The sequence below is a fragment of the Capra hircus genome, chromosome 2, assembly GCF_001704415.2.
Source record: "Capra hircus breed San Clemente chromosome 2, ASM170441v1, whole genome shotgun sequence".
Classification (NCBI taxonomy): domain Eukaryota; kingdom Metazoa; phylum Chordata; class Mammalia; order Artiodactyla; family Bovidae; genus Capra; species Capra hircus.
In genome coordinates, this window is record NC_030809.1 from 49,974,520 (window position 1) to 50,002,259 (window position 27,740).

The window sequence follows — 27,740 nt, forward strand, 5'->3', positions numbered from 1 at the left end:
TTACTTCAACATTGCTTTTCTTCTCTGATTGGGGCCTCGTTTAAACAGCTCTCTAAGGATAATTCCTGGGTTAAGGAGCGGGGAAAAGGGCGTGGGAACAAAGTCTCTCTCACCTCTCGGAACTGTCGTTGGCATAGTTTGTGCAGGGGAGGGTCAGAAAAGCACTGAATTACGGCAGCCGCTTTCCGGGCTGCACTCAATCGAGTTTAGTCAAACTGAGGCTCGTTACTCTTTAAGCTTGGTTAATTTGTATGTCTTCAGGCGTCTAAGATACATACCTTGGTGTTTTTTTTTTTTTTTTTGGCTGTTGTTCGGAATGATTTGGAAATACAATCTGGTAGTTTTCTCCGTCCTTGATTACTTGTAGTATAATAGGGGCCTTTTTTCTCTTGAGACTGATTTTTGATGGAACAGGGAAAGGCACAGTAATGGCCACAGCTCTTGAACAAGTTGGTCGTTTTGTGAAATACAGAGTATGCGAAATTAGGAAAATATTAGAAATAGGCTGTAGCAGTCCCCCTTCAGGGAGTATTCAGAAATGACAGGAAGTAGGGGCACTTCTGCGGAGAAGGCAGTGGCACCCTACTCCAGTACTCTTGCTTGGAAAATCCCGTGGACGGAGGAGCCTGGTAGGTTGCAGTCCATGGGGCCGCTAAGAGTCGGACACAAATGAGCGACTTCCCTTTAACTTTTCACTTTCATGCATTGGAGAAGGAAATGGCAACCCACTCCAGTGTTCTTGCCTGGAGAATCCCAGGGACGGCGGAGCCTGGTGGGCTGCCGTCTGTGGAGGGTCGCACACGATTGAAGCGGCTTAGCAGCAGCAGGGTCACTTTTGAGAAAAGACGAGGTGTATGGGAAGTTGGAACTGCATTCCTTGATTTCTGACTTGAAATCTGAAATTTCAATCAAACACTGCTTCGAAGAGTTAGTTTTATTTCACACGTCGTTTTTTTACTTTTATGTCACGTCATTTTTGGCTTCGTGGCTTGGTGTTAGTTTGTGGGAGGTAATAAAGACTAAAGTCATCAAGTTTTATAGTCTAGTGGGGAAACAGGTATCTATTTTCATTCTTTACGAGGCAATTGAATGCTTAAACAAATATAAGCAGTGTATTTTGGGAACCTGGGTAACGGAGTCATTAATTTATGCTTAGGGCTATTTCATAGAGGAGATGACGTATCCCTGGTCTAAAAGGATCAATCGGTTTTAAATTAGGGGAGGACATTTGAACCTGAGACGACGTCTTGTACCTAGTTAGTGACTCGTGAAAGATGTGTTTGGCTAGTTGTGGCAGGAAAAGAGAGTTCAAGGAGGAAAAAAGGAGATGCATCTGAAAAATGTTGGTTGGGGCTGTTAATGATTGTGTCACCCCTGGGAATTGAGTCCAGTTTTCTACAACTTAGGAAACAGACTAATGAAGTGGCAGTGACTTTTATATTTTTACTGTTCTTGTTGGGTATTTGGGATTGAAACACTGTTTTAATACCAAAGTGTTTTGGGGGCACTTCTGTCTTTAGACTACTACTTTTGTAAAATAATTAGAAAACATAAAGATGTTGGCTATTCTTGTTTATCTTGTAGATTATTCATTCGGGGCATTTTGTGGCCTTGATTACTTTATCGGTATCTTCATGATAAGATAACTTTTGGATAGGAAAATCAAATTTATGATTAGTTTTCCTGTGTTTTAGAAGCACAGTTGAAAGTTTTGGTCTATAGAAGATTGCAATTCATTTACCGGAATTGGTTTTATATGGGATTATACTCATGAATTAGCTGAGGCCTAAAGTATTGGAGCGTTCAGTTTCAGGTGTGAACACTATTTGTATACAAGACATTGTCCAATCACTTACTGCAGTGTAAGACAGTATGATGAATGTTACAGTTTCTTGTTCCTTCCTCATGACGTTTTCCTGGAGAGTACTAGTTCTTCAGAGTCCATCTCTGTTTTTACTTCTTAAGCCATCTCCAATAAACTGGATCAGAATAACTTTCTCGGATTTTTGTTTGTGTATTTGACTTGCGTGTGCTTCTGTTACAGCACTCCTAATTTTTATTACTTATAATATTTTACAGTGTTAAGGTTTTTTCTTCGACTTACAGTTGTATACAGAAGCTGTCCTTTGGTATCCACCGTTCCTGATGTATGAATGCTGAATATTTTAATCAACACTTACTGAGAGATTATACTGAAAGTATTAAGACTATCACAGAAAGGGGGCACTTAAACACTGACCTTTGAACAGTTTGGTAGGTTTGAATACTTCTGTTTGGCTAAGATAATTGGGAAGAACTTAAATTTTGGGACCTTCCTGAGTTTATATTTTGGGAACCTCCTGAGACATATTAACATCAAATTAGGATATTTGGCTAGGCTTGACTTTGGCCTTCCGGTATCTCCAGGATAAAGCACCCTCCTCTTCATTCTCTGAGGTAACATTACTTCAGTGACTTAAAGTCATTGATTGTGGTAAAGGATGATCTAGAGGGAGTAAGCTTAACCTTTTAGGATGCTGAAGTAGTTGAGAGGAAGTCTTGAATTTGAATCTCACTGGAGCAGTCTTGGTTTTTTGGGCTGTGCTGAGTGCCTTGCGGGATCATAATTCCCTCACTAGGAATTGAACTCAGGCCATGGCAGTGAAAGCACAAGTTCTAACTACTGGACCACCTGGAACTCCCTGGACCAACTTTTAAAAGTATTTAATACTTGTTTAATTTTTGTCTTAAAGTTGCTTTTAAGTTACTTTTAAGACATCATGTTGCTTTTTTATATAAAAATTATAATCTTTTCATCCTAAATAATGCTTCTAGTAAAGACATTTCTTTGTTGTATCTGGTAATTTATTGTTAAAATATGGCTGCATCAGTACTTTGTAATTGAGTCTCGTGAGATAAATAATACTTCAGTATTCAAGCTGAATTAAGTTATTGTTGTACCTTCCAATATAGTTTTTTTCCATAGGCTATTATTTCCCTTCATTGATCCAAACCAATCTTTTTTTTCCTCTCTTGTTGTCATATTCCTTTCAAATATTTGTTAGGATCAACCCATAACATCCTATTTAACCAACCCAATTATTATTTTTTTATCCTGGGTCACTGTGGCTTATAAGCTGCCCAGTATTGAAATATAAAAAGAACTAGATTTATTCAAATCAAATGCAATCCCTTTTTGCATGTCGTGTCAAGTGTATAAAGTTATTAATGTGGGTAATCTTGCCAGCCAGCAGTTCTTCAGATACTGCTGATTTTGGCCCGTGAGGGAACCATGGTATTCTGTCTGGAAAGGAAAATAGATGGATTATCCAAAAATTCCACGTATTGGCTTGTTTGGCCACTATCCCTTGAATGGATTTTCAGGGGCATCACAAGGCTGAAAAAGTTTTCTCCCTAATTCTTTGCTTGCAGAATGGCTGGAATAATGATTTTATTTCTCTGTAGCTTCTGAGATTTTTACTTTCCTGTGTCCAGAATAGTTGTTATTTCAGTTTTGTAGACATGCAGTATGAATGTTGTTAGTCAAAGTAAAAAGGAAAAAAGTTGTTTAAAGATTTCAAAATTTTTCTTCCTGTAGAATTATGTAAGAATTTAATTGGTACTAGTTAGGAATTAATCTTTTAAGAACTGTTGTTTGTAGTGTTCAGTAAAATAATTTACCACCATAGTTAAAGACTGAGAGTTGGTATACAGAATATACTTTCTATTTTTCTGCATATTTTTTTAGAAGTCTCATATTTGATAAATCCTTGTTTACTACTTGCTTCTGATTGGTGGTGATTAGATGTTACTTATGGATCAGACTGAAAGGTGTCAGTGAATGATTAACATCCAAAGGCTGTGTCTGGGAGAATTCCCGGACAGTCTAGTGGCTAGGACTCCGAGCTTGCACTACAAGGGCCACTGGTTCTATACCTGGCCAGGGAGCTAAGATCTCACAAGCCTTGCAGCACGACCAAAGGCTGTGTCTGTGTAATGCAGAGTGATGAATTATAGAATGGTGCAAATAGTACAAATTAAAAATGAGGAATATACAGTATGCTAACACTTATATATGGAATTTAGAAAGATGGCAATGACGACCCTGTATGCAAGACAGCAAAAAAGACACAGATGTGTATAACGGACTTTTGGACTCAGAGGGAGAGGGAGAGGGTGGGATGATTTGGAAGAATGGCATTGTAACAGGTATAACTATCATGTAAGAATCAAATCGCGAGTCTATGTCCGACGCAGGATACAGCATGCTTGGGGCTGGTGCATGGTGATGACCCAGAGAGATGTTATGGGGAGGGAGGTGGGAGGGGGTTCATGTTTGGGAACGCATGTATACCCGTGGTGGATTCATGTCAATGTATGGCAAAACCAATACAGTATTGTAAAGTAAAATAAAGTAAAAAAAAAAATTAAAAATAAATAAAAATGAGGAATAAAGATGTATCAAGGAGGAGGAAGTGCTGCACGCTAGATTTAGCATTGTCTGAGGCATAGAAAAAAGGAAAGGCACAGAAGGGGAAACCAGTAGGACAGAATTGGTGGGGAGCAGTTAAACAGTTTTATCAGATGTGACCAGTGATGGTTTATTTCAGAGTTTGATATTTAGGTCTTAGTTTAAAATACAAACAGTAGGTTAGATGTTTTCCATCTTTTAGAAGGTACAAGTTCCATCAGTATTTTATTTTTTGATGTCAAATTCGATTCCCGGATGAAACATTTAATGTATTTATGTCCAGAAAATGTCTATAATTTTAAGTTTTAAATTACCACAATTTTTGGATTAGTAATAATCAATTTTTAAGTAAATGAAAAATGGAAATCTGCTTATTGAATGACGTGAGATTTCAAATGGGCCTCTTCATAAATTTATTCATGAATTCACACAGTTAATATAATCAACCTCTTGTCTCCTAGGGAAGGATTTGTTCTCTGATAGTTGAAAATCATCCTAGGATCAGTTTCCCTCCAAAAAGAGGAGTTTCAGTTGAATGATGACATTTCTATAGATCACTGGAGCATAGTTAGTTTTTAAAATATATATACCTTAATGTTTAGAAGATTTCACGTTACTGGCACTTGCAAGATGAGTAAAACTAGAAAAGAAAAAAAATTGAAACAAGAATTGAAACTTTTAAGGGTTAAGATAGTACATCAGAGAACTTAAAAAATTCTGTTTAAGTACACCAGAGGATTTCATTTCAGAGGAGAGAGAGCTTTTATTTTCTGTTGCATGGGGCCAGAGGCTGTGTTTTCAAAGGGTTAGAAGAAATGAGAACCAAGAATGAGAAAAAAGAAACTTTAAATTGCTTTTAAAACATTTTAACTTTTTATTCAAAATTGAAAACATACACAAAAATACAATAGTGAAATAAACCCCCATATTGTGCTTATCATCTAATCATGTGGCTTGAACAGTTGTAAAGGCAGAGCCACCTTTTCTTAATCTCTTCACTAGTCTTTCACCTTTCCTGTTATTTCAAAGCAAATGCCAGATACATAATTTTATCCATATTTTTTTTTGGATAAATTTATTTTCTGGTTATTAGACCTCTTTTTCAATCTTATGGCAAATATACATAACATATGTAAATCCTAAGTTCTTTTTGGACTTCCCTGGTAGCTCAGATGGTAAAGCGTCTGCCTACAGTGCTGGAGAGCCGGGTTCAATCCCTGGGTTGGGAAGATCTGGAAAAGGAAATGGCAACCCACTCCAGTATTCTTGCCTGGAAAATCCCATGGATGGAGGAGCCTGGTAGGTTACAGCCCATGGGGTCACAAAGAGTCGGACACGACTGAGCAACTTACGACTTACTGCATTGGTTTATACCAAACATCAAGAGTCAGCCATAGGTTTACCCATGTCCCCTCCCACGTGAACATCCCTCTCACCTCCCTCCTCAGCCTACCCCTCTAAGTTGTTATCTATCCAGCGCTGAATTTCCTGAGTCATGTAGCAAAATTCCCATTGGCCATCTATTTTACATATATCCAAACATTTTTCAGTGTGTATCTCTAAAATATAAGGACTTTAAAAAATACCATCATTAAGAGGGGGGAAAAAACCATTATTGGGAGTTCCCTGGTGGTCTAGTGGTTAGAAGTTGGCTCTTCCACTGTGGTGGCCTAGGTTCAATCCTTGGTTGAGGAACAGAGATCCTGCATGCTGCATGGCACAGCCCTCCCCCCTCCCCCCCAAAAAATCCATTATTAAACCTAAGACTAATAAAATATCCATCAGTGTTTTACTTTGCTGATTGCCTTATAAACATTTTTTTACAATTCATTTGAATTAAGTTCCAAATAAACTTCATATATTGTAATCTTAAATCTGTATGTTCCTCCTTCATGTCTTTTTATTCTTTCTTAGAATTAACTGGTGGCAGTACCTTTGTCCTGTAGGATTTCCCACAGTCTGGAGGGAAAGGAGAAAATGGCAATAAAAACACAACTCTTTGTTAGACACTCCCACCACTGCTGTGACAGTCAAGGTGTCAGGCCCACAAGCAAGGAAAGCTCCAAGAAAATTAATGGCTTTTGGAAAGAGTACAGTTCTGAAATAATACTCCAGGTTTTGGTTAGAGTAGCCAAGGCAAGGAAGTCTAATAAAGGACTTGAAAATTCAAGTGCCCCTCCCACTCTAACTTTGCTAAGTCACTATAGTCTCATTGGACTCTTTTCCACCCTATAGACTGAGCCCGCTAGGCTCCTCTGTCCATGGGATTCTCCAGGCAAGAATACTGGAGTGGGTTGCCATTCCCTTCTCCAAGGGATCTTCCTGATCCAGGAATCAAACCCTGATTGAACCCTTGTGTCTTCTCCATTGGTAGGCGAGTTCTTTACCACTAGTGCCATAACAATGAATATACTCAAAATTTTCTAATAAGCTTTATTACTACCAGAAATTTTTTTTTTACTCCTATTGATTAGTATGCAGATGACACCACCCTTATGGCAGAAAGTGAAGAGGAACTCAAAAGCCTCTTGATGAAAGTGAAAGAGGAGAGTGAAAAAGTTGGCTTAAAGCTCAACATTCAGAAAACAGATCATGGCACCTGGTCCCATCAGATCATGGGAAATAGATGGGGAAACAGTAGAAACGGTGTCAGACTTTATTTTTTGGGCTCCAAAATCACTGCAGATGGTGATTGCAGCCATGAAATTAAATGACACTTAACTCCTTGGAAGAAAAATGAGCAACCTAGATAGCATATTCAAAAGCAGAGACATTATTTTGCCGACTAAGGTCCATCTAGTCAAGGCTATGGTTTTTCCAGTGGTCATGTATGGATGTGAGAATTGGGCTCTGAAGAAGGCTGAGCGCCGAAGAATTGATGCTTTTGAACTGTGGTGTTGGAGAAGACTCTTGAGAGTCCCTTGGACTGCAAGGAGATCCAACCAGTCCATTCTGAAGGAGATCAGCCCTGGGATTTATTTGGAGGGAATGATGCTAAAGCTGAAGCTCCAGTACTTTGGCCACCTCATGCGAAGAGTTGACTCATTGGAAAAGACTCTGATGCTGGCAGGGATTGGGGGCAGGAGGAGAAGGGGACGACAGAGGATGAGATGGCTGGATGGCATCGCTGACTCGATGGATGTGAGTCTGAGTGAACTCCGGGAGTTGGTGATGGACAAGGAGGCCTGGCGTGCTGCGATTCATGGTGTCACAAAGAGTCGGACGTGACTGAGCAACTGAACTGATAGACATACCTTAAAACGGAAATACCAACTTAAGCAAAACCCTGTTCTTGACAGGTTATTCGCTAGGATCATCCTTTAGTGAGGCTCTTTGGTAAATACAAGTCTAATACTTAACTAGTACTTTGATTCCTCCCCCACCCCCCAGGCCTTTGTTTGTTTGTTTTTTAACCACTTCCAGAATATGCCAGCTCTGGGGATTTGAAGAATTGTGCATCATTGTAATTTTTAGGGTTCCAGATCTACCATCAAGATAAGGAATTTCTAGTTCTTTTTTCTTTTCTTAAAAATTTTTATTGGAGTGTAGTTGATTCTGCTTTTATCTGTTTTTAAACTTTCAGCATTAATAACCAAGAGTGCTATCATAGAAGGCTCCTTCCCCCTTGATAGATTTTACTGAAGATCGGGGTAGGGTTAGTTAGAGAACAGAAGTGAGGTGCTTATTCAGATAATTTAGAAACCCATATTAGATGTTTATACCTCCTGTTACCCTTTAATGCCATAAAATTGGGATTTTTAATTTCACGTATCCCAGCTTTTTTTCATTTTACTTGTTCCCTTAATTTCTCTCCCGTATTGGTCAAAATTCTTCTGTTACACAGAATAATTCATTTCTTCTCTGTTCTTAAACTTGCTCAAGTAAACCCACAAAAAGGACTTCAAAAGTTTCTGATCAAATGAAACATGTATTTGCTATAAGACCCAGCAATCCTACTCACAGCTTATTTACTCTGGGGGTATTAAAATCTGTTCACACAAAAACCTGTACGCTAATGTTTACAGCAGCTTTGTATCTCTGCAAGCTGCAAACAACTTGAATGCCAGTCAAATAGAGAATGGATAAACACTCTGTGGTACAGTGGAATACAGCTTGGTAATAAAAAGGCATACACTGTTGATACAACGGGAAGACTGGAATACTTACACGTTTTGGTGGATTAAGAGTGCTAGCTCTTGGCAGTCACATATGTGACCATTAGGAGGTCCCAATCCTTTGTCCAGTCTCTAGCGGACAGTATCCATTTTTCTTTATTTTCACATCTGAATGTCTTGAATTATAGAGATTTTATATTGGAAGGGGATTAGGTGGTAATAGAGGATCTGTTCATGTTGGTCATAATTGAACTAGAGCTAGATTAGCATAAACATTTCCTTCTTCGCCTCCTCACATCCTTTTTTAAATATTTTAGACCTCTGGTTATTCTTTTGGGTATGTTCCACCTCAGTTTTTTTCATACTTGCTAAGAAGTTTGAGGGAACTCTGGGAGTTGGTGATGGACAGGGAGGCCTGGCCTGCTGCAGTTCATGGGGTCGCAAAGAGTCGGACACGACTGAGCGACTGAACTGAACTTAAGAAGTCTAACGTGTTAATCGTTTGCTGTCTGAAATTATCTATTTGCTTATTTTTAGTCAGTTCATATTTAAGGAAGTACAGGAATACTTGTGTACCAGTAGCTGTAATGTAGTGTTAGGTAACTTTGAAAATAAGAGCTAAAGACAACTTTTTTGTCTTTCCCAGAGATGTAGAATGTAAAATTTGAAAGCTGTGAATTTTATAAACCTTTGCTGGAGAGAAAACTTTGAAAAATTACTTTCAGAGACTTCTACAGATCACATTTCTATTATGAAATATAATACAGGAAAGTGTAGGGAAAAAATGTACTGAACACAGTGTAACCCGTTGCCCAGCATTACCAATTCTTAATATTTTGCCATAATTGTTCCACAATAGGAAAACTGTTGCTAATAAGTAAAGACATAAAATCAGTAGGTTAAATTCAGTAGATGACAGTTTCTGAATAAATATTTTATCCAAATAAAGGGATAATAGTTGTGAAACCTTACAATGGAAAAGTTCTTTAGAGGGAAAATAAAGCTGTCTGTGATGTAAGTTGGGGACTGAGCACGCTGCACAATGATAGGTATAGTGTGATGCAGTTTTTATGAGACAGTGCCCCTTTCTGGTTTTTTATTTGTATATCACCTAGAGGAAAATATAAAATTGGTGATTTGGTAAGACTGGGATGGGGCTGCAAGTGGAAAGGTGTTGGGCTAGGTATGAGTTTCCTGATAATGTGGAAACCTGGGTTCATACACGGGAGATTCTGGTTTAGTGCATTTGAGACCTAGGAGTCTGTTCTTGTTACAGATTCCTGAGGTCATTTTGATGTAAGTGGTTAGTAGACTACACTGATGCTGTGGAGAGGAAATTGCAGACGATTAACCCATTTGTGCTTATTGCCTGAGTCCTGATGACAGTAGCATTTATGGTTCTTTAAAAAAAAAATCTATTTACTTTCAAAAATGATATATGCACCTAGTGGTGGTGGTTTTTTTTTTTTTTAAACCGTAAACATTTCTGAAATGGCAGTGTTCAAAAAGGAAAAAATGAGAATTGATCTCCACTCACCCTTGAGCCAATCTTGCTAATCCCTGAGAGTTCTTTGTATTATATCAGAAGAAAAAGTGTTCTGGGGGGTGGGGGTGGGGGGAGCTAATATGGGTTAAAGCTTAAATATATATATAAATATATAAACAACAGTAGAGTAGATAGTAAAATGAATCAGTCAACTCAGATGACATTATTTCTGTTTGTGGTTAATTGTGATGGAGGCCCTTTACTGCCTGGGCTGCTGTAAGTTTTGAGGGGAGAAATGCAGGGAAAATGAGTGGGGATGGTAGTGCTATAAGAGATTCGTTTACAAACTGGGGCTGCTAATTTCAGTATTAACTCTGTTGGGTTATTTTGAGTTTCTGAGACTTGCTCCTGCACGCTGTGCCTTGGACTAGATAATGTTATTACATTTTCTACTTGAAGCCACACACATCTTGAAGACTTAGGGTTTTCTCCCTTAGCTGGGGGTGGGGGTCAGGCATTTATTTGTACCACTTGAATTGTTTCCTTTTGATGCTTGCAAACTTAATAAATGAGTGTTTCAGAAGTGCCTAGTATCAAAGGACTAGTTCGTTTGAAGGTAATGAGCTAGCAAGAAATGCTTATTTGTGAGGTCACAGATCGCTGGCAGTGGAAACGCTTTTTTTCTTTACACATCTATATATTATTTCAGATTATTAAAATGAAACATTAGTTCATAATTTAAAGTTACCTGGTGTCAGGAAAGACTTTCAAAAAAGGTTGGAAGACTAGTCTGTATTTAAAGAAGACTGAAGAGACATGACTATATGCAGTGTGTGGTTCTTGATAGGATCAGGAAACAAAGAGAACGTGTTACTAGGATGTGAAGGATACTAGAATGATTGGGAAATGATCATGATTTAGATAATTGAGATATGAAATTAGATTATAAGATGATGAAGAGTTAAAAATTAGCAAAGCAGTTAAGAGTTGACACTTCATTCACCACATGTGCATCTTCTGAATATCAGACCTATGGATAGACGCAGTGCTTGGGGGCTCATTGAATGCTTAAGTGTTTCATGCTCATTATGTCATTTAATCCTTAAAATGAAACTCTGTTGTAGGAAACTGAGACACATAGATCAGTGTATTAATTAGTAGGTAAAGAACCTTTAAGGCATACATTTTTAATCTAAAGCTCGGACTCTAAATCATAAATCTAATGTGATGGTGATTGCAGCCAAGCTGTAGGGCTCTGTATTACATGCTTAAGAATTTAGATTTTATCCTTTGTTATTTTACTATTGAAGATGTTCAGGCTTTTACCTCGGAACTTGTCAGGAGCGCAGAAACTTGGGTCTGATCTAGGCCTTCTGCATTGTAACAAAATCAGAACCCACAGACGATTTGTTGCACATTTGAGTTTGAGACCCACTCTCTACAGTACTGTTTTTACCTCTCTGAAGTGAAGTGAAGTCGCCCAGTCGTGCCCGACTCTTTGCAACCCCATGGACAGTAGCCTGCACTGAGCTCCTCCGTCCATGGGATTTTCTAGGCAAGAGTATTGGAGTGGTTTGCCGTTGCCTTCTCCAGGGAATCTTCCCAACCCAGGGACCGAACCCAGGTCTCCCGCATTGTAGACAGACGCTTTACCGTCTGAGCCACTGGGGAAGTGCGTTACCTCTCTGGTAGTGTTTAAATAATCTGAAGTGTTGTTCTTGCTCCCTAATCAACATCACCAGGATTTTTTCACTTGGGAAAAGTTAAAATTTAACGGTAGTTTAATAAACTTTGGCAAGCTGTTTTTAAGGTAAGAGTAACTTGTAGTTGATGAAATAGGATTTCTTTTGTGTGCCTAAGTACCTTCTGTTGAGGTGGAGATATTTTAAATGTATTAAAAATCAATACTTTGTATGGTTATTTTGATAATACCCAGTAGAGAAATGTATTATGTTGAGTGATGTTAGGAAAATGAAATTAAGAAAATCTGTATTTATTTTCTTACAGATATTGAAGCACAGATTCGAGAAATTCAAGGCAAGAAGGCAGCTCTTGATGAAGCTCAAGGAGTGGGCCTTGATTCTACGGGTTATTATGACCAGGAAATTTACGGTGGAAGTGACAGCAGGTTTGCTGGATACGTGACATCAATTGCTGCAACTGAACTTGAAGATGTAAGTTTCATAGTATACAAAGAGTCCAAGCATTTTTTTTTGTTGGAGAGCAAGAAATATAAAAGAATTTTCTGTTCGAGTCATCTGGTGTAATCTCTAAAGACATTTTGGAGATTGAGAAATCTTTTCTTTGGGAGGATAAAACTGTTGAAGGTGTCTTTCTCTTCTAAGACTTCTGGAAGTGCTCAGTTCTGACTCTTACTTTAAAACTAGTTTATTCAGCAAAGGAAATCATTAACCATTGTAAAAGTAACCTCCTGAGTTATTGTTACCTACTGAGCTCTATTTGGAGGAGCCCTCTATGAAGTGATTTCATTGTGAATGGCTTGTGACCTCTGATTTTTGCTTGATACTGTTTTTTTTCCTCCCTTGGTATCTTAATATGAACGAACTGTTTTGGTACTGACATTAATAGGCTTTTTCGAGCCTGTGTTAGTTACTCTGAAGGACTACCTCTCATTTTGAAACACATCTCTTAAAGTGTTTCCATATATTCCACAGAGCTTATATCTTGTCAGACCATCCCAAACATCCAAATTTGGTGAAATAGCTTATCACTTTTGTGTGATTCAGTAACCTATGTATATAGATTGTGAAACTTGTTGTTTTTATGAAATTCAAGCCATACTTTTATAGTTAGCACCTTTTTTAAAGAAAAATTTTAAAATGCCAAAGCAAAATTTGTAGAAGCCAGTCAGGCCTCTTTGCATATCATACCTTAATGGTAAGAGGCAGTAATGTCTCCGTGTTCCAAAAGCTGAGCAGGAAATTTTTTTTTCAGTTTTAAATAAAATAAATGATATGTTAAGATCTTCTTGAGACCTGCCTGTTGTTGCACTTCTTACATTAGTAAAATAATAATATAACATTATTCTGTCCAAACATAGTAATACTATTAGGGAAATACATTTTAAATTAATTACATTTTACTTTTTTCTGTGGCTAAACCAAGTTTTTTAAAAAAGAGTTAGACCAGGAAACTGGAGAATTCTAAAGAAGCTATTTGTAGTTTCCAAATCGGAAAAACAAATTTAATCATGCCCACTGAGAAAAATGAAATGCTCACATTTTTCTAGTCCACATATAACTTTAATTGACTTCCACAGAAAGCAGTCCTTATTTAATCTTTTTAAGAGTATAGAAAACTAAATTTAATTTTTTTAGTAGTTTTTTCAGTTGAACAGAAAACCCAAGTGTTAACAGGTTTCATCATACTGTATTTTGGTTTCATATTGAATCTTTATGTACTTTCTAGTTTCTATGTTCTGACATTTTTTGGTTTTGGGGGGGTATTGCATTGCAGGATGACGATGACTACTCATCATCTACAAGTTTGCTTGGTCAGAAGAAGCCAGGATATCATGCCCCTGTGGCATTGCTTAACGATATACCACAGTCAACAGAACAGGTAACTTAAAAAAAAAATTAAACCAGAGTTTATTTGGATAAAGAAAACTGAATGTCTCAACTCCCGGGGAAACTCATTTATTTTAGGAGTCAAATTAATGTTTTGAGGAGAGTTGATTTTAAAAAATTATTGAACTATGGAAATTTCTCATATGCCTTACTTTCTCACAATAGCATTTATATGAGTATTGATACAGAATATTAGTAGGCATTTATTAAACATTTTTATGTTTTATAATGTTCTGACTTTTGTTTGTGATTTTGTTTGGTTATTTAATAAGTGAATATTAAATGAGACATACCTCTTTTCAGTATGATCCATTTGCTGAGCATCGACCTCCGAAGATTGCAGATCGGGAAGATGAATACAAAAAGCACAGGCGGACCATGATAATTTCCCCTGAGCGTCTTGATCCTTTTGCAGATGGTAATTCTTTCCCACTTTTCTATAAGTATTCAGAAATTTATTTGTGTTAAGTTGTCTTTAGCCCTTTGATTTTTTTTGGCATGCTTATGAATTTGCTTTTCTTTTTTAAAATCCCCCTTACTATAGATTTGTGTAGATTTGGTTGAAGTCACAGATGCCATATTCTTCATCTTTATAATGCCAGTTTTCTTTCCAGGTAGAAGGACAAGAAACTAATGAGCCCATGCCATAGAAACGCAAAGGGTTAAAGGTTTTTCTTTTACTTTTGTTTTGGGTACGCTTTCTTTACTTTGAACAAATGTGTTTTTCTGCTCAAAATACTTTCAAATTATTGAAAGTTTTCATCCCAAATCTAGATTTTTAGGATTGTTAACTTTTGAGAAACTGTTTCCACATTAGAGCTCCCCCCATGTTGCTCTAAATATAGTTTAATAAATGCACCTACTTTGCTCTAAGCAAACTTAAAGTTAAAACAGAAGTATGTATACAAAGACTTTGATATTTTTAATAGTTGGAGTCTGTTTTGCTGATTTTAGTGTACAGGTCAGCACAAGGGGCATAGTGAGCCTGATGGATGCTTTCCTCAGGTGAGTGAGTTTCAAAATCAAAATTAGGTGCCTGTTTCTTAAAATAAGATTCTGCTGCAGGTTTATAAATTAGACTTTCAGCCTGCATGAATTAGTAGGGATATTCTTTTTTTACTTGCATAATTGTAATTGATTTAAACATGTATGTCAGAATTCACAGGCCCATACTAACTGTCCTTAATTTCTTTCCTACAGCAGTACTGCTATATGCCAGTCCTGTCTGCATTCTTAAGGGTGCAGTTCAACACATCCTCTCTAGATTATGGTGAAAAAGTATTCCAAAGGAAGTCTTATCAGAGCTAGTGTCAGAAAGAATGACACTATCAATTGGGCATGATCTTCAGCATAGGAAATGTCTTAGAATTTTATTATATTTTCCTAAATTATGATGCTATACTACTTGTATAGCGAATTATCACATTTCTAAAAACATCGTGTGCCTCTGTGAATCTTGTATTGTTTCGTTTGGGCTTCTTTAAGATATTTCGAAGTTTGAAAAGCAAATACTGAAACTTTAACCAAGAGACTAACACATCTCTTTGTACACCACTTTTTTTCTATATGCATCATAATAACTGGTAGAAGTAATATATTTCAAGTAATATGTTTCCAGTTGTTATTTATACTTTTTAAGAAGATAAAAATATGTTTCTGGATCAACAAAACGTGGAAAGCCCATGAAGCCCTTTTTAGTAACATGACATCAGAATAAGATTAGAGGTATATTTTTAAAAGTCAGATTTTCTAAACTAAAACTGTTGTAGAACATTGTATGAAGAACTTATCTAGTCATAGTTACTTGTAGTCAGGATTTTAACAGCTTGCAACAGGTAATGTTTTGAATATAAATATCTTTCCAAAGTGTTACTAATGGTAAAGAGATAATTTTCTAGGCTTCTATTCTGCTGCTTGAAGTCAGAACTGCTGATGGAGACAAAGGCACGAAAGTGTACGTATTCCGGATTAGCAACCCAGGAACCCATCACTTCTGAAGACACTAAACTGTGCTGTCATTTTGTTTTTATATGCATTAAAATCTTTGTTTTAAACTGCTGTAGATATGTTTGTGTTCAAACAGGTTAAATTGATCAGCAAACTCAATAAAAAGTAAGATGTATAATTATTAAAGTTTTTCATCAAAAAATAAATTAAATGATTATGGAATAATGTAATATTAGAGCAGGGCAGATAAATCAATTGAACCTAATTATCTTTTATTTATTGTACTCTTGTCCTGTTGCTGTTCTTTTCTGCAGGAGGGAAGACCCCTGATCCTAAAATGAATGCTAGGACTTACATGGATGTAATGCGAGAACAGCATTTAACTAAAGAAGAGGTCTGTAAACGTGCTTTTTATTTTCATGGCGTTGGAATAATGTAAAGGAAGTTGAGATTGAGAGACTTTTATATTTCCTTTTTTATTTGCTGCACAAGTATTGCTTACTTTTTTATTACTGTTACTGTTAATAAAAATTAAGTTGAGAAAGAACCTTATGCAGAATTCTGCTGGTAAGTCGCTTTAGTCGTGTCTGACTCTGCAACCCCATAGATGGCAGCCCACCAGGCTCCCCCTTCCCTGGGATTCTCCAGGCAAGAACACTGGAGTGGGTTGCCCTTTCCTTCTCCAATATATGTGTATACATACAGATTTTGTAGTGGACGTATCTGTGGGGGCTATTAATGGTATGTCCCTAAAGTCACTGTGTAAGGGAAAAGTCAAATAGTGAAATCATTTTTTGAAAAGCCTCTTCTTATTCCACAAAATTCAGTTTGAATATGTGTGGAAATTCAGTTTGAATATTCTGATGAGTTCCTGCTGGCCTGCAGAGATTGCTCTGTTTTAATACTTAGTCTTTGTCACTTTATTATGAATATATAATAGATTTTGAGCTTATAGAACTACATATATCTAGTGGGGTTATAGAACTCCACTTTAAAATCACAGGGTAAATTAAATGTATATTTGTTGTGACTGTAGTATATATAATACTTCATAGTTACTATTACAATAAAAGTTTGAAAATTTATCACTTTCCCAACTTATTACATAGTCTTAATCGCTATTTTTATGAGTTTTACTTGATGTATTTTTCAGTGGAAGCATTTTGGTTTGCTGCCATTGACTGAAGATTTTACTTCATTAACTATATATAAAGCAGCACTCTCTATGTAATATGTTCCATATTTGCTCATATATTATGTAGAAAGACAGTGTATAAAGCTTGAAAATACAGGAAAGAGAGGTAAAATAAGGAATGGAAATACCAATAGCATAGAAAGGAGAATGATTGAAGAATAAAATGGTGTTATGTACAGATAACTCTACTAATGGTATGAAGATATATTGAAAGTGTTGAAAATATATTGAAAGTGTTTTAAAGATGCTCACTGTTTATTTGTGTATTTTTCAGAGAGAAATTAGGCAACAGCTAGCAGAAAAAGCTAAGGCTGGAGAACTAAAAGTCGTCAATGGAGCAGCAGCATCCCAGCCTCCCTCAAAACGGAAACGACGTTGGGATCAAACAGCTGATCAGACTCCTGGTGCCACTCCAAAAAAGCTATCAAGTTGGGATCAAGCAGAGGTAATTTCTTTTTATTGTTTATTGTTACTATTTTTAATTTATTTCTCTCATGGAATATATTGGTCTGCTTTTGTTGACTTAACAAAATAACCTCAGACTGGATAGCTTAAAAAAGAGACATTTATTTTCTCACACTTCTGGAGGCTTGAAAGATCAAGGTGCCAGCAGGGTTAGTACCTAGTAAGAGCTCTCCTCCTGACTTGGAGATGTTTGCCTTCATGCTGTGTCCTCATGTGGCCTTTGCTCATGTGGAAAGAGCGAGGGAGCTCTGGTGTCTCTCCTCTGCCTGTAGCCACACCAGTCCTGTCAGGTTAGGGTCCAACCTTGTGACCTCATTTAACCTTATTACCTCACTCAGGGGTCAGTCTCCCAAGTACAGTTACAGCAAGGATAAAGGCTTCAACATGACTTCTGGGCAAAACAGTTCTGTTTATAACTTAGAGTAAAGGGATGTTTGTTTTGAAATATTAAATACAGATATGGAAGTACGTCACATTCTATGGAGGCTGAGTATAACATAATGGTTCTCTTCATTTTCTAGATGGGTTATTTTAAGTCTGACTACAGGTGTCAGATACACACTACTACTGCATTTTCTTTGTCAGTTTATTTTCCTAGAAACTTTTTTTTGGTGGTCAAATATACAGTTTGCCATTTTAACCATTTTTAAGTGTACAATTTAATGATACTAATTACTCTTCAAATGTTGTACAAGAACCACCATGATTTATATTCCGAAACTTTTTCATCACTCAGACAAACGGATCATTAAGCAATGGCTGTATTCCCCTTCCCTTCAGATGACTTCCTTATGTTCTGTGAAGCCTGTACCACCTCACCTGCTGCTTTTTAGTTTGTGACTTTGCTTTCTATTTCTCTCCCACCCCAAATAGGAACAATTAAAAAGATAAAAGTATAAATGTTCCCACTGTGAAATCTACTGGTATGCCTGTATATGTTCTCAACTACTCTGCTTTTACATCTCTTATAATATGGACTGTTGGTACAAATTGACTGTATACAGCTTAACCCGTCTGTTTATGTACCATTTCCCATCTCTTACTCAAGGACTCTCATGTAACATCAGTTTTTTTCTCTGTACTCTAGGTTATTATTATCAACAAACACGTTTTTCTGATCTTTATCTTTTTAAAAAACCAAAAAACTGCAAGAAATCATCTCTTGATCCTCACATCCCCTTCCAGCTACCATCCCATTTCTTTCTCTTTACTACAAAATGCTTTGAGTGAGTCATTTATCTATACTTGGTACTCTGTGCTTTCGCTTGCATCCCCTCTAACAAATTGTCTTTGTCAAGGTGACTTCCTCATTGCTAAATCCAAAAGTCAGGTGTCAGTCTTCATATTACTCAGCATATCAGTACATTCTTTGATACCCTTTTTTCCCCTAGCTTCTGGGTTTCAGTCTTTCTTGATTTTCCTAATACTCCTCTTAGTGGCTACTACTTTTTAGTCTTGTTTGCTATATCATCCTCAGCTTCCTTAAATTTAATGTACTCTAATGCTCAGTCCTCAGATCTTTTTTCAGCCTAAATTAACTCTAGGATCTCGCTCCTGTATTTACATATTGTCTTTGTAAGACAACTCCCAGATACACAGATCCATCCTTCCTTCTCTGTTCCTCAGACCCAACACATTTACCTTGATGTGTATTTGATAGGCATCTCAAAATCAGTATTTCTAAAATAAAATTGATTTTCCCTATTCACTCTTTACATCCTGCTCCCATGTGTATTGGCTCAAACCAAACCCTTCAGGGTCATTGTATATCCCTTTTATTCTCTAATCTGACATCCTATCCAGAATAAATTTTCTTGACCCCACTTTTAAATGTATTCAGAATCTAGCCACTTTACATGATCTCTGTCCCCACTACCCTAGTCTAAGTCACTGTCCACTCTAGCATAGGCTACTGCAGATTTATTTACAAATGAGGAAAAGCATGTCAGACCATGGCAGTGTTTTTCCAAACTCAGAACTGAGTTCTAAATCTAACACATAATTTCCAACCAATTTAGTTTAAGGTAGATCTTGGGACTTCCCATTTGCTTGCTGATGCATGAGAGGACTTGATGCTGCAGAGAAATATTATTACTAAGTTAAATCCTGTGGCTGGCATTCAGTGTAAATTTTGAAAACTGAGAAAAAGAAGCTTGTCTTGTATCTCTTTAACAGAAAAGAAGACCCAAGAGTTGATGTCTGTTTTATGAAAACTAGAGATTCAGACCATATATTCTTCATGTTTCTCATTTAACACAATTCCATTCTAATCATGTCTGTAGGAATTACAGTGGATAGTAGGAAGAATTTTTTCCTACCTGATTGAGCAGGAAGAGCAGCTCCCCAAAAGATTTTTTTAGCAGTTCATGTGCCTTGTTACTGTTCAATGTTGTTCAGTCACTAAGTTGAGTCTGACCCTTCCCGACCCCGTGGACTTCAGCCCGCCAGGCTTCGGTGTCCTTCGCTGTCTCCTAAAGTTTGCTCAGATTCATGTCCATTGAGGTGGTAATGTCATCTAACCATCTCATCATCTGTTGCCCCCTTCTCCTCCCTTCAGCCAGCATCAGGGTCTTTTCCAGTGAGTCAGCCCTTCATATCAGGTTACCAAAGGATTAGAGCTTCAGCATCAGTCCTTCTAATGAATATTCAGGGGTGATTTCCTTTAGGATTAACTGGTTTAATCTCCTTGCAGTCCAAGGGACTCTCAAGAGTCTTCTCCAGCATCACAATTCAAAAGCATCAATTCTTAGGCGCTCAGCCTTCTTTATGGTCCAACTGTTTATATGCTTTACTCACCTAATTAAGAATTTCTTAACCCTGATTAATACATGGAATCTTTTGAAAGAAAAAAAAACTACTGATTCTTACTTGCAAACATAAAGCTAAATAGAACTCTTGGGTGGAGTATCCAACTTTAAAAGAAATATGTAAAAATATACTACAAAACTTACAGAATTATTTAAATACAAATTTTGTTTCCACTGATTGACCTGCCATTTTTGATACGATATTGTCTGCATTATGAAGGCTAGTTTACTGTCACACTGTCTGATGCCCTATATCACTCACTGCTTGTCTTTGTTTGAACTACCATGGAACTTTTGATTGTCAGCTTCTAATTTTTTGTTTTCATTAACCTTGAGAGTAATATAAAGATTATAAGTTAACCTTATTTCAAGGATTTGAAATTATGTGGCAGTATCAAGTTACAATTACCCAAGTGATTCAGAACATGCTTAAATTAATTAAACACATAAAACTGAACAAAAATGCAAAAATATTCTTAGTGGGAAACTTTGTGCTTACGTTTCTAAGCCCCAGATTGGAGAGGTGCATATCATTAGAATTGAAAGTTTTTGAGATCTCAACAGAAAAACCTTAATGTTTTCTCAAAGTTACAGAACCATTAGTGGCATAACAAGATTATTACCCAAAATATGTCATTTTTTTTAAGCTAGGGCTTTTTTCAGTGCTTTAAATTAAATCTTTAAACTGTTTTTAGTCATAAACATGTTTGCTTAGAAAGTAGGTATCTTTTCAGCAGAAGGATAATCTTCTCTCTTAATCATGAACTAAAACATTTAAATTTTTTTTTAAGTGTTCTGGTTACTTTTATGTGGATGTCTGAAATAAAAATGTTTTACTCTGTTAAGACCCCTGGACATACCCCTTCCTTAAGATGGGATGAAACACCAGGTCGTGCAAAGGGAAGTGAAACTCCTGGAGCAACCCCAGGCTCAAAAATATGGGATCCTACCCCTAGTCACACACCTGCGGGAGCTGCTACTCCTGGACGAGGCGATACACCAGGCCACGCAACACCAGGCCATGGAGGCGCAACTTCCAGTGCTCGGAAAAACAGATGGGATGAGACCCCCAAAACAGAAAGAGGTATTTCTAGTAGAATCTGGGCATGTGTTTGAGTAAAATGTTGATTTGATGAGGTATGTCTGTGGGTGAAATTCTTCTGGTCCTGGATAGACAGATAAATAACCAGATGTTTTCGGGACAGGTTAAGAACTGAGCAGATTATATGTGTAAATCTTTTCCCTTTTTAAAGAGGTTTAAGGATTATTTTAGGAGAAACATTTGTTGTTGCTTAGTCGTTAAGTTGTGTCCCACTCTTTTGTGACTCCATGGACTGTAGCCCTGCCAGGCTCCTCTGTCCATGGGATTTCCCATGCAAGAATACTAGAGTGGGTTGTGATCTGCAGGGGATCTTCCTGAACCAGGGATGGAACCTGCGTCTCCTGAATTGCAGGTGGATTCTTTACTGCTGAGCCATCAGGGCTTCCCAGGAAGAAAGGAGAAAGTAAAGTTTAAAGGCCATAACTTATACTATATTATAGTATAATAACATTAGTTATTGTCATGTAATATCATCATTATTGTACATAACATCGTTTGCTATTTTATTAATTTTAAGGATACAATTTAGTAGCATTGTGTTGTGCAGCCATTATCACTATCATTTCTAGAACTTTTTCATTGCAAGTAAAAGCTGAACCCATTAATAACTTGCCATTCTTCCTCATCCCAGCGTCTGGTAATGTCTCATCTACTTTTTGTCTGTGTAAATTTGCCTAAATCTCATTGTTGTTTGTGTGACTTCTCCAAAGCTGTGAGAATAGTTTCTGAAAGTTAAGATTTAATAGTATATCTGCTATATTAAGAATTTATAAAGAATGTTTAATGATAGGGCAGAGTGCTTTAACACGTCGTGTAGGGAATTCTCTGTAGTCCAGTGATTAGGACTCAGTGTTTTCACTGCAGGGGCCTGGGTTCAGTCGGACCTGAGATTCCACAAACCACACACCCCCATCTCCTCCTCCCGCAAAAACAGTAATGTAATGGATAAGAGAAGCAGTATAAAATTGCACGTGCAGAGTAATCTCACTCTGGAAAATTGAAAAATGCCTCAAGATACACAGAGTGGCTATTTCTGGGTTGTGGTATTGTGAGTGATTTAAAAAATTCTTTGCTCCTGTTTCCTTTTCTTGTCTTTGAACTTCATCAGTTTGAATTTGTTAACAGTTTGAGAATAAACAGTCATTTTTTTGACAGTGGTTAAAATTTTAGGCTTATTCACTTTTTCTTTAAAGATACTCCTGGGCATGGAAGTGGATGGGCTGAGACTCCTCGAACAGATCGAGGTGGAGATTCCATTGGTGAAACGCCAACTCCCGGAGCCAGTAAAAGAAAGTCACGTTGGGATGAAACACCAGCTAGTCAGATGGGTGGAAGCACTCCTGTTCTGACCCCTGGAAAGACACCAATTGGCACACCAGCCATGAACATGGCCACCCCTACTCCAGGTAGAAACTTTATCATTGGAAATAATTTTTTTCCCGTTAGTATTTTGAACTTTGTTTGTGGTTTTCTGTGTGTTATTAATGCCTATTTTTAGCAAGAATAACAGGACATAAAAGGAAGTGTGAGTTTATAATATAAAAATGAATGTTAGAATTGATCTTAACTGTCTTATATCCAATCCCAAGGACCTATGTGATGATAAAATCTTGCACTATGTAGATTATTACAGAAATTTTCTCTTTTGGTAGGTCACATAATGAGTATGACTCCTGAGCAGCTTCAGGCTTGGCGATGGGAGCGAGAAATTGATGAGAGAAATCGCCCATTGTCTGATGAAGAATTAGATGCTATGTTCCCAGAAGGATATAAGGTAATAACAACATGAATCTGGTTTTTAAAATGTGGATTTGGTGGGGAGGGGTGTGCCATGAAGCTTGCAGGATATCAATTCCCAATCAGTCTGGGGCAGAGGATTGATCCTTGGCCCTGGCAATGAAAGCAACGAGTCCTAACCATTGGACCACCAGGAAATTGCCTGGTTTTTGTTTTACATATTCTTTGAAAATACTAACTGGTAAAGTTTGCATTGGTCTTGCCCAAATTTACTACTCTGTTTCATTCTTTAGATATTTCCAAGTGTGTTTCATTTCCACATTAGATCATGGTTATTTTACTTGATGTCTCACAAGATCCTGTGTATTTAGGGCATGGATTGCCAGTGAACACAAAGAATGTTCTTGCTTTACATAGCAACGTAAAGTTTACTTTGAAGTATAAAATTTTGTAGGTACCTCTGACTCAAGGACCTTTTGATGGTCTAAACGTGGTCATATAGCTGATGTTATAATCAGAGCTGGAACCTAAGTAATTTGATGGCCTTTACTGGGCCTTTTCTGCCAATGTCTATTGCTTCTTAACAGTTTTATGTATTTTCCCCTCTCCCCTCATTAGGTTTGTACTAGAGTGTTTGTTTTTAAGTATGCATGAATTAACTATTTCATAACTTTTTGTAATCTTGGGTGAGGTAGGTCCCCTGGAGAAGGAAATGGCAACCCACTCCAGTATTCTTGCCTAGAAAATCCCATGGACAGAGGAAGCCTGGTGCAGTACAGTCCATGGGGTCACAGAGTCGGACACGACTTAGCGACTAAATCACCACAAATCTCCATGTAATACTGTGGGTATAGTCACTCTCCAGCCTACTCTTGACTACTTGAGTGTCTGTCTCAATTACATTCATTGATTTCTTTATAAGTAGAAGGGGAAAATCCTCCTTTGTGAATATTGAGGGAATTTTTTGATTTTAGTCAAATGGTGTATTTATAGGGCTTTGCTCAACATTTTTGGTTTTTATGCAGTTACTCATTTTTGTACAGTCTTAAAAGAGATTTGCTTTTGTAGCGCAGAGATTTACATGAATTAATTTTAAATTTTTCATTATTTTAATATAATCTTTTATGCATTCTGTGTACTTTGTGAGCTTATTTGCATTTATATGATGCTGGTTCACCAATATGTTTATATAGTCTAATGTTTAAAAGTGATCATAATTTTGTAAGCCTTCTTCATGTATCTTCTGATTTCCCCACACTAGTACACTTAATCTAAAATTTAAATTTGATGAGAAAGAGTAATACTTGTCATGTATTTTAAATACACAATTAAAATAGAAAAATGAGATTGATGTTAATTGATGTTAATTCTTGCCTCTAAGCAAAAAGCTTTTTAGGTGCACATATTATTCATTTTTGTTATCATTTATTATATAAAGCTAAGAAAGTCCTAAACTTTCTTTTAACTGTATTAGGTACTTCCCCCTCCAGCTGGATATGTTCCTATTCGAACTCCAGCTCGAAAGCTGACAGCAACTCCAACACCTTTGGGTGGTATGACAGGTTTCCACATGCAAACAGAAGATAGAACTATGAAAAACGTTAATGACCAACCATCTGGAAATCTTCCGTTTTTAAAACCTGATGATATTCAGTACTTTGATAAACTTTTGGTAAGTGAGAATAACATACAAATACTAACTTTTTATTTAGCAGTTACAAGTCATTATATCTCCACTAACCTTTAAATTTTTTACTTTTTACTGTTAGGTTGATGTCGATGAATCAACTCTTAGTCCAGAAGAGCAAAAAGAGAGAAAAATAATGAAGTTGCTTTTAAAAATTAAGAATGGAACACCTCCTATGAGAAAGGTAAGTACCAGTTTGTTAAATTATCATGTTCATTATAATCTTAGAAATTCTCCATTTTATCCTCAGGGCCTTTAAAACATGCTGAAGATAAGGAAATTAGTAGAATTATGTGGGAAATTAGTATCATATGTGGTTTGAAAATGGTTGGTTCTTTAGGAGAAGTTTAGGAGTGTTAATTTATACTCTCGTGACTCTTTCTATTAAATTACCCTTTTTTTCTTATATTTTTTTCAATTTTTTTTTAGTGAAGGTATAGTTGATTTACAGTGTTGTGCTAATCTCTGCTGTACAGCAAAGTGACTCAGTTATATTCGTGTATACATTCTTTTTTAATGTTCTTTTCCGTTATGGTTTATCACAGGATATTGAGTATAGTTTCCTATGCTATACACTAGGACCTTGTTTTCTATCCATTCTAAATGTAATGGTTTGCATTCTATCAATCCCAGACTCTTAGTCCATCCTGCCCGCCGCCAAACCACAAGTCTGTTTTTTTGTGTCTGTTTTGTTGATAGGTTCATTTGTGTTGTATTTCAGATTCCGCCTTTAAGTGATATTATATGGTATTTGTCTTCCTCTTTCTGACTTACCTCAATAATAATCTTTAGTTGCATCCATGTTGTTGCAAATGACGTTATTTTGTTCTTTTTTATGGATAAGTAGTATTCTATGGTATACATGTGCCATATCCATCCATTTATCTGTCAGTGAACATTTAGGTGGTTTCCACAGCTTGGCTAATGTGGATAGAGCTGCTGTGCACATAGGTGGTATATGTATCTTTTTGAATTAGAGTTTTGTCTGGATATATGCCCAGGAGTGGGATGCTGGATCATATAATAATTCTATTTTTAGTTTTCTGAAAAACCTCCATACTGTTTCACAATGGTTTCACCAGCTTAAATTCCCACCAACAGTGTAGGAAGGTTCCCTTCTCTCCACACCTTCTCTAGCATTGTTACCCTGTTTGAATTATCTGAAAACATTGATTAAGCCTCTATCACAGGAGTTCAAACTTCAGAGTAATTTTGATGGGAATGAACACATACTTCTGTATGTAAAATATCCGTGTGAAGTTTACACTAAAATATTCAGTTGCAGAAAACCATGGAGTAATTATTTTGCTCCCATTCAAAATGCTTATAATCGAGAAACCTACCTTTTACTCTTTCTTCCAGGCTGCATTGCGTCAGATTACTGATAAAGCTCGTGAATTTGGAGCTGGTCCTTTGTTTAATCAGATTCTTCCTCTGCTGATGTCACCTACACTTGAGGATCAAGAGCGTCATTTACTTGTGAAGGTTATTGATAGAATATTATACAAACTTGATGACTTAGTTCGACCATATGTACACAAGGTTTGTTCTCCAGTTGTGTTTCTAATGACTTCATATATTTTGATATAAAAAGAATTCATAATGTTTTTTTTACCAGCTTATCAATAGATGTATTTGTGAAATGTAAAAATTCTTAAAAAGTAACAACTGATGCTACACATTTACAATAAAAAAGGGAAACTTCAGCTCCTTTTAAAGAATACTCAGTTAGCTATTGTTACATTTACATGCCCTCGGACCTTTTTCTTTGCACGTAGGTACATATACAAATACATGTATAAATAGATGTAACTTTTGGCCATCCTAGTGGATTCATAGTACTCATATTTTTAATTTGCTTTTATTGATATTAGGATGTGACAATATATGTTTCTGTATCAGCCATTGAGTACTAAGAACCATCTTTTTGCTGATGGTAATTATGGCTTAGAATTGTAAAATGCAGATAGGAGTGTGTATGTATATTGTATTTAATAATTTTTGTATTACCATTTCTCCCAAATACTGATTTTTATGTTGGGTTTAAAGTTGTGTGATTAAAATTCTTAATCAGTCCCTTAATTAACACAGTCTTAGAAATTAAAAATTTCCTTATATGTACTCTGTTACATGAGCATTGCATCAGTAACTGATGTGAAAATGTAGCTCCTTCTCTTTTTCAGATCCTAGTGGTCATTGAACCATTGTTGATTGATGAAGATTACTACGCTCGAGTGGAAGGCAGAGAGATTATTTCTAATTTGGCAAAGGTATTTATATTTCTGGAAAAGAAAGTTTTATATTTGTTGATAGGATTATTCAATTTTAGAACAAAATGATTGAAGGTTAATGTTATCAACTCATTATTATCATTTTTTTCTTGAACTTTCAGGCTGCTGGACTGGCTACTATGATCTCTACCATGAGACCTGATATAGATAACATGGATGAGTATGTCCGTAACACAACAGCTAGAGCTTTTGCTGTTGTAGCCTCTGCTCTGGGCATTCCTTCGTTATTGCCTTTCTTAAAAGCTGTGTGCAAAAGCAAGAAGTCCTGGCAAGCGAGACACACTGGTATAAAGATTGTACAGCAGATAGCTATTCTCATGGGCTGTGCCATCTTGCCACATCTCAGAAGTTTAGTTGAAATCATTGAACATGGTAAGTTGTAGGATAACTTTAAGACAGGTTTCCTGAAATTTAGGCTACTGATTTTTGGAGAAGTGGAAGGTGACCTACATAAACACCATATAGTTTATGATTTGTAATATTAGCTGCTAATAGGCTATAGTTCATACTGACTTTTGCCTAACTTTGTCCATTGTGAACAGATTCTGCAGTTTGACTAAACGGTTAGATGTATTGCTGGGATCTCAGTAGTACTATCTGAGTTAAAACTAGGCAGTGTTGCTTAGTTGAAACCTGTGTTTGGCTTTCTATAGGTCTTGTGGATGAGCAGCAAAAAGTTCGGACCATTAGTGCTTTGGCCATTGCTGCCCTGGCTGAAGCAGCAACCCCTTACGGTATCGAATCTTTCGATTCTGTATTAAAGCCTCTATGGAAGGGTATCCGCCAACACAGAGGAAAGGTAAATTCACCAGTTTGGTTGTGTTTTTTATTTCTACTCATTGAAGTTCAAGTGACCTAAATCTAATTT

The 27,740-nt window shown here is 36.7% G+C and overlaps 1 protein-coding gene across 5 annotated transcripts in view; it reads left to right on the plus strand.

Moving 5' to 3' along the window:
* SF3B1 (splicing factor 3b subunit 1) overlaps positions 1-27,740 on the plus strand; it is a 60,204-nt gene that overhangs the window by 22,404 nt on the left and 10,060 nt on the right. For 3 of the 5 annotated variants that reach the window (XR_001919384.1, XR_001919385.1, XM_005676299.3), the window contains exons 3-16: positions 12,059-12,225; positions 13,529-13,633; positions 13,945-14,059; positions 15,903-15,982; positions 17,058-17,228; positions 20,902-21,139; positions 22,351-22,563; positions 22,810-22,931; positions 24,369-24,566; positions 24,664-24,765; positions 25,944-26,123; positions 26,765-26,851; positions 26,974-27,244; positions 27,526-27,671. Coding sequence is in view for 3 of the 5 variants with exons in the window: in XM_005676299.3 (XP_005676356.1) it covers positions 12,059-12,225; positions 13,529-13,633; positions 13,945-14,059; positions 15,903-15,982; positions 17,058-17,228; positions 20,902-21,139; positions 22,351-22,563; positions 22,810-22,931; positions 24,369-24,566; positions 24,664-24,765; positions 25,944-26,123; positions 26,765-26,851; positions 26,974-27,244; positions 27,526-27,671 (2,195 nt within the window). In the remaining 2 variants the exon portion in view is untranslated. Of the gene's footprint in view, positions 1-12,058; positions 12,226-13,528; positions 13,634-13,944; positions 14,060-15,539; positions 15,596-15,902; positions 15,983-17,057; positions 17,229-20,901; positions 21,140-22,350; positions 22,564-22,809; positions 22,932-24,368; positions 24,567-24,663; positions 24,766-25,943; positions 26,124-26,764; positions 26,852-26,973; positions 27,245-27,525; positions 27,672-27,740 lie in introns of those variants that run through there. The other 2 variants (XM_005676300.3, XM_013970657.2) reach the window with 2 other exon arrangements.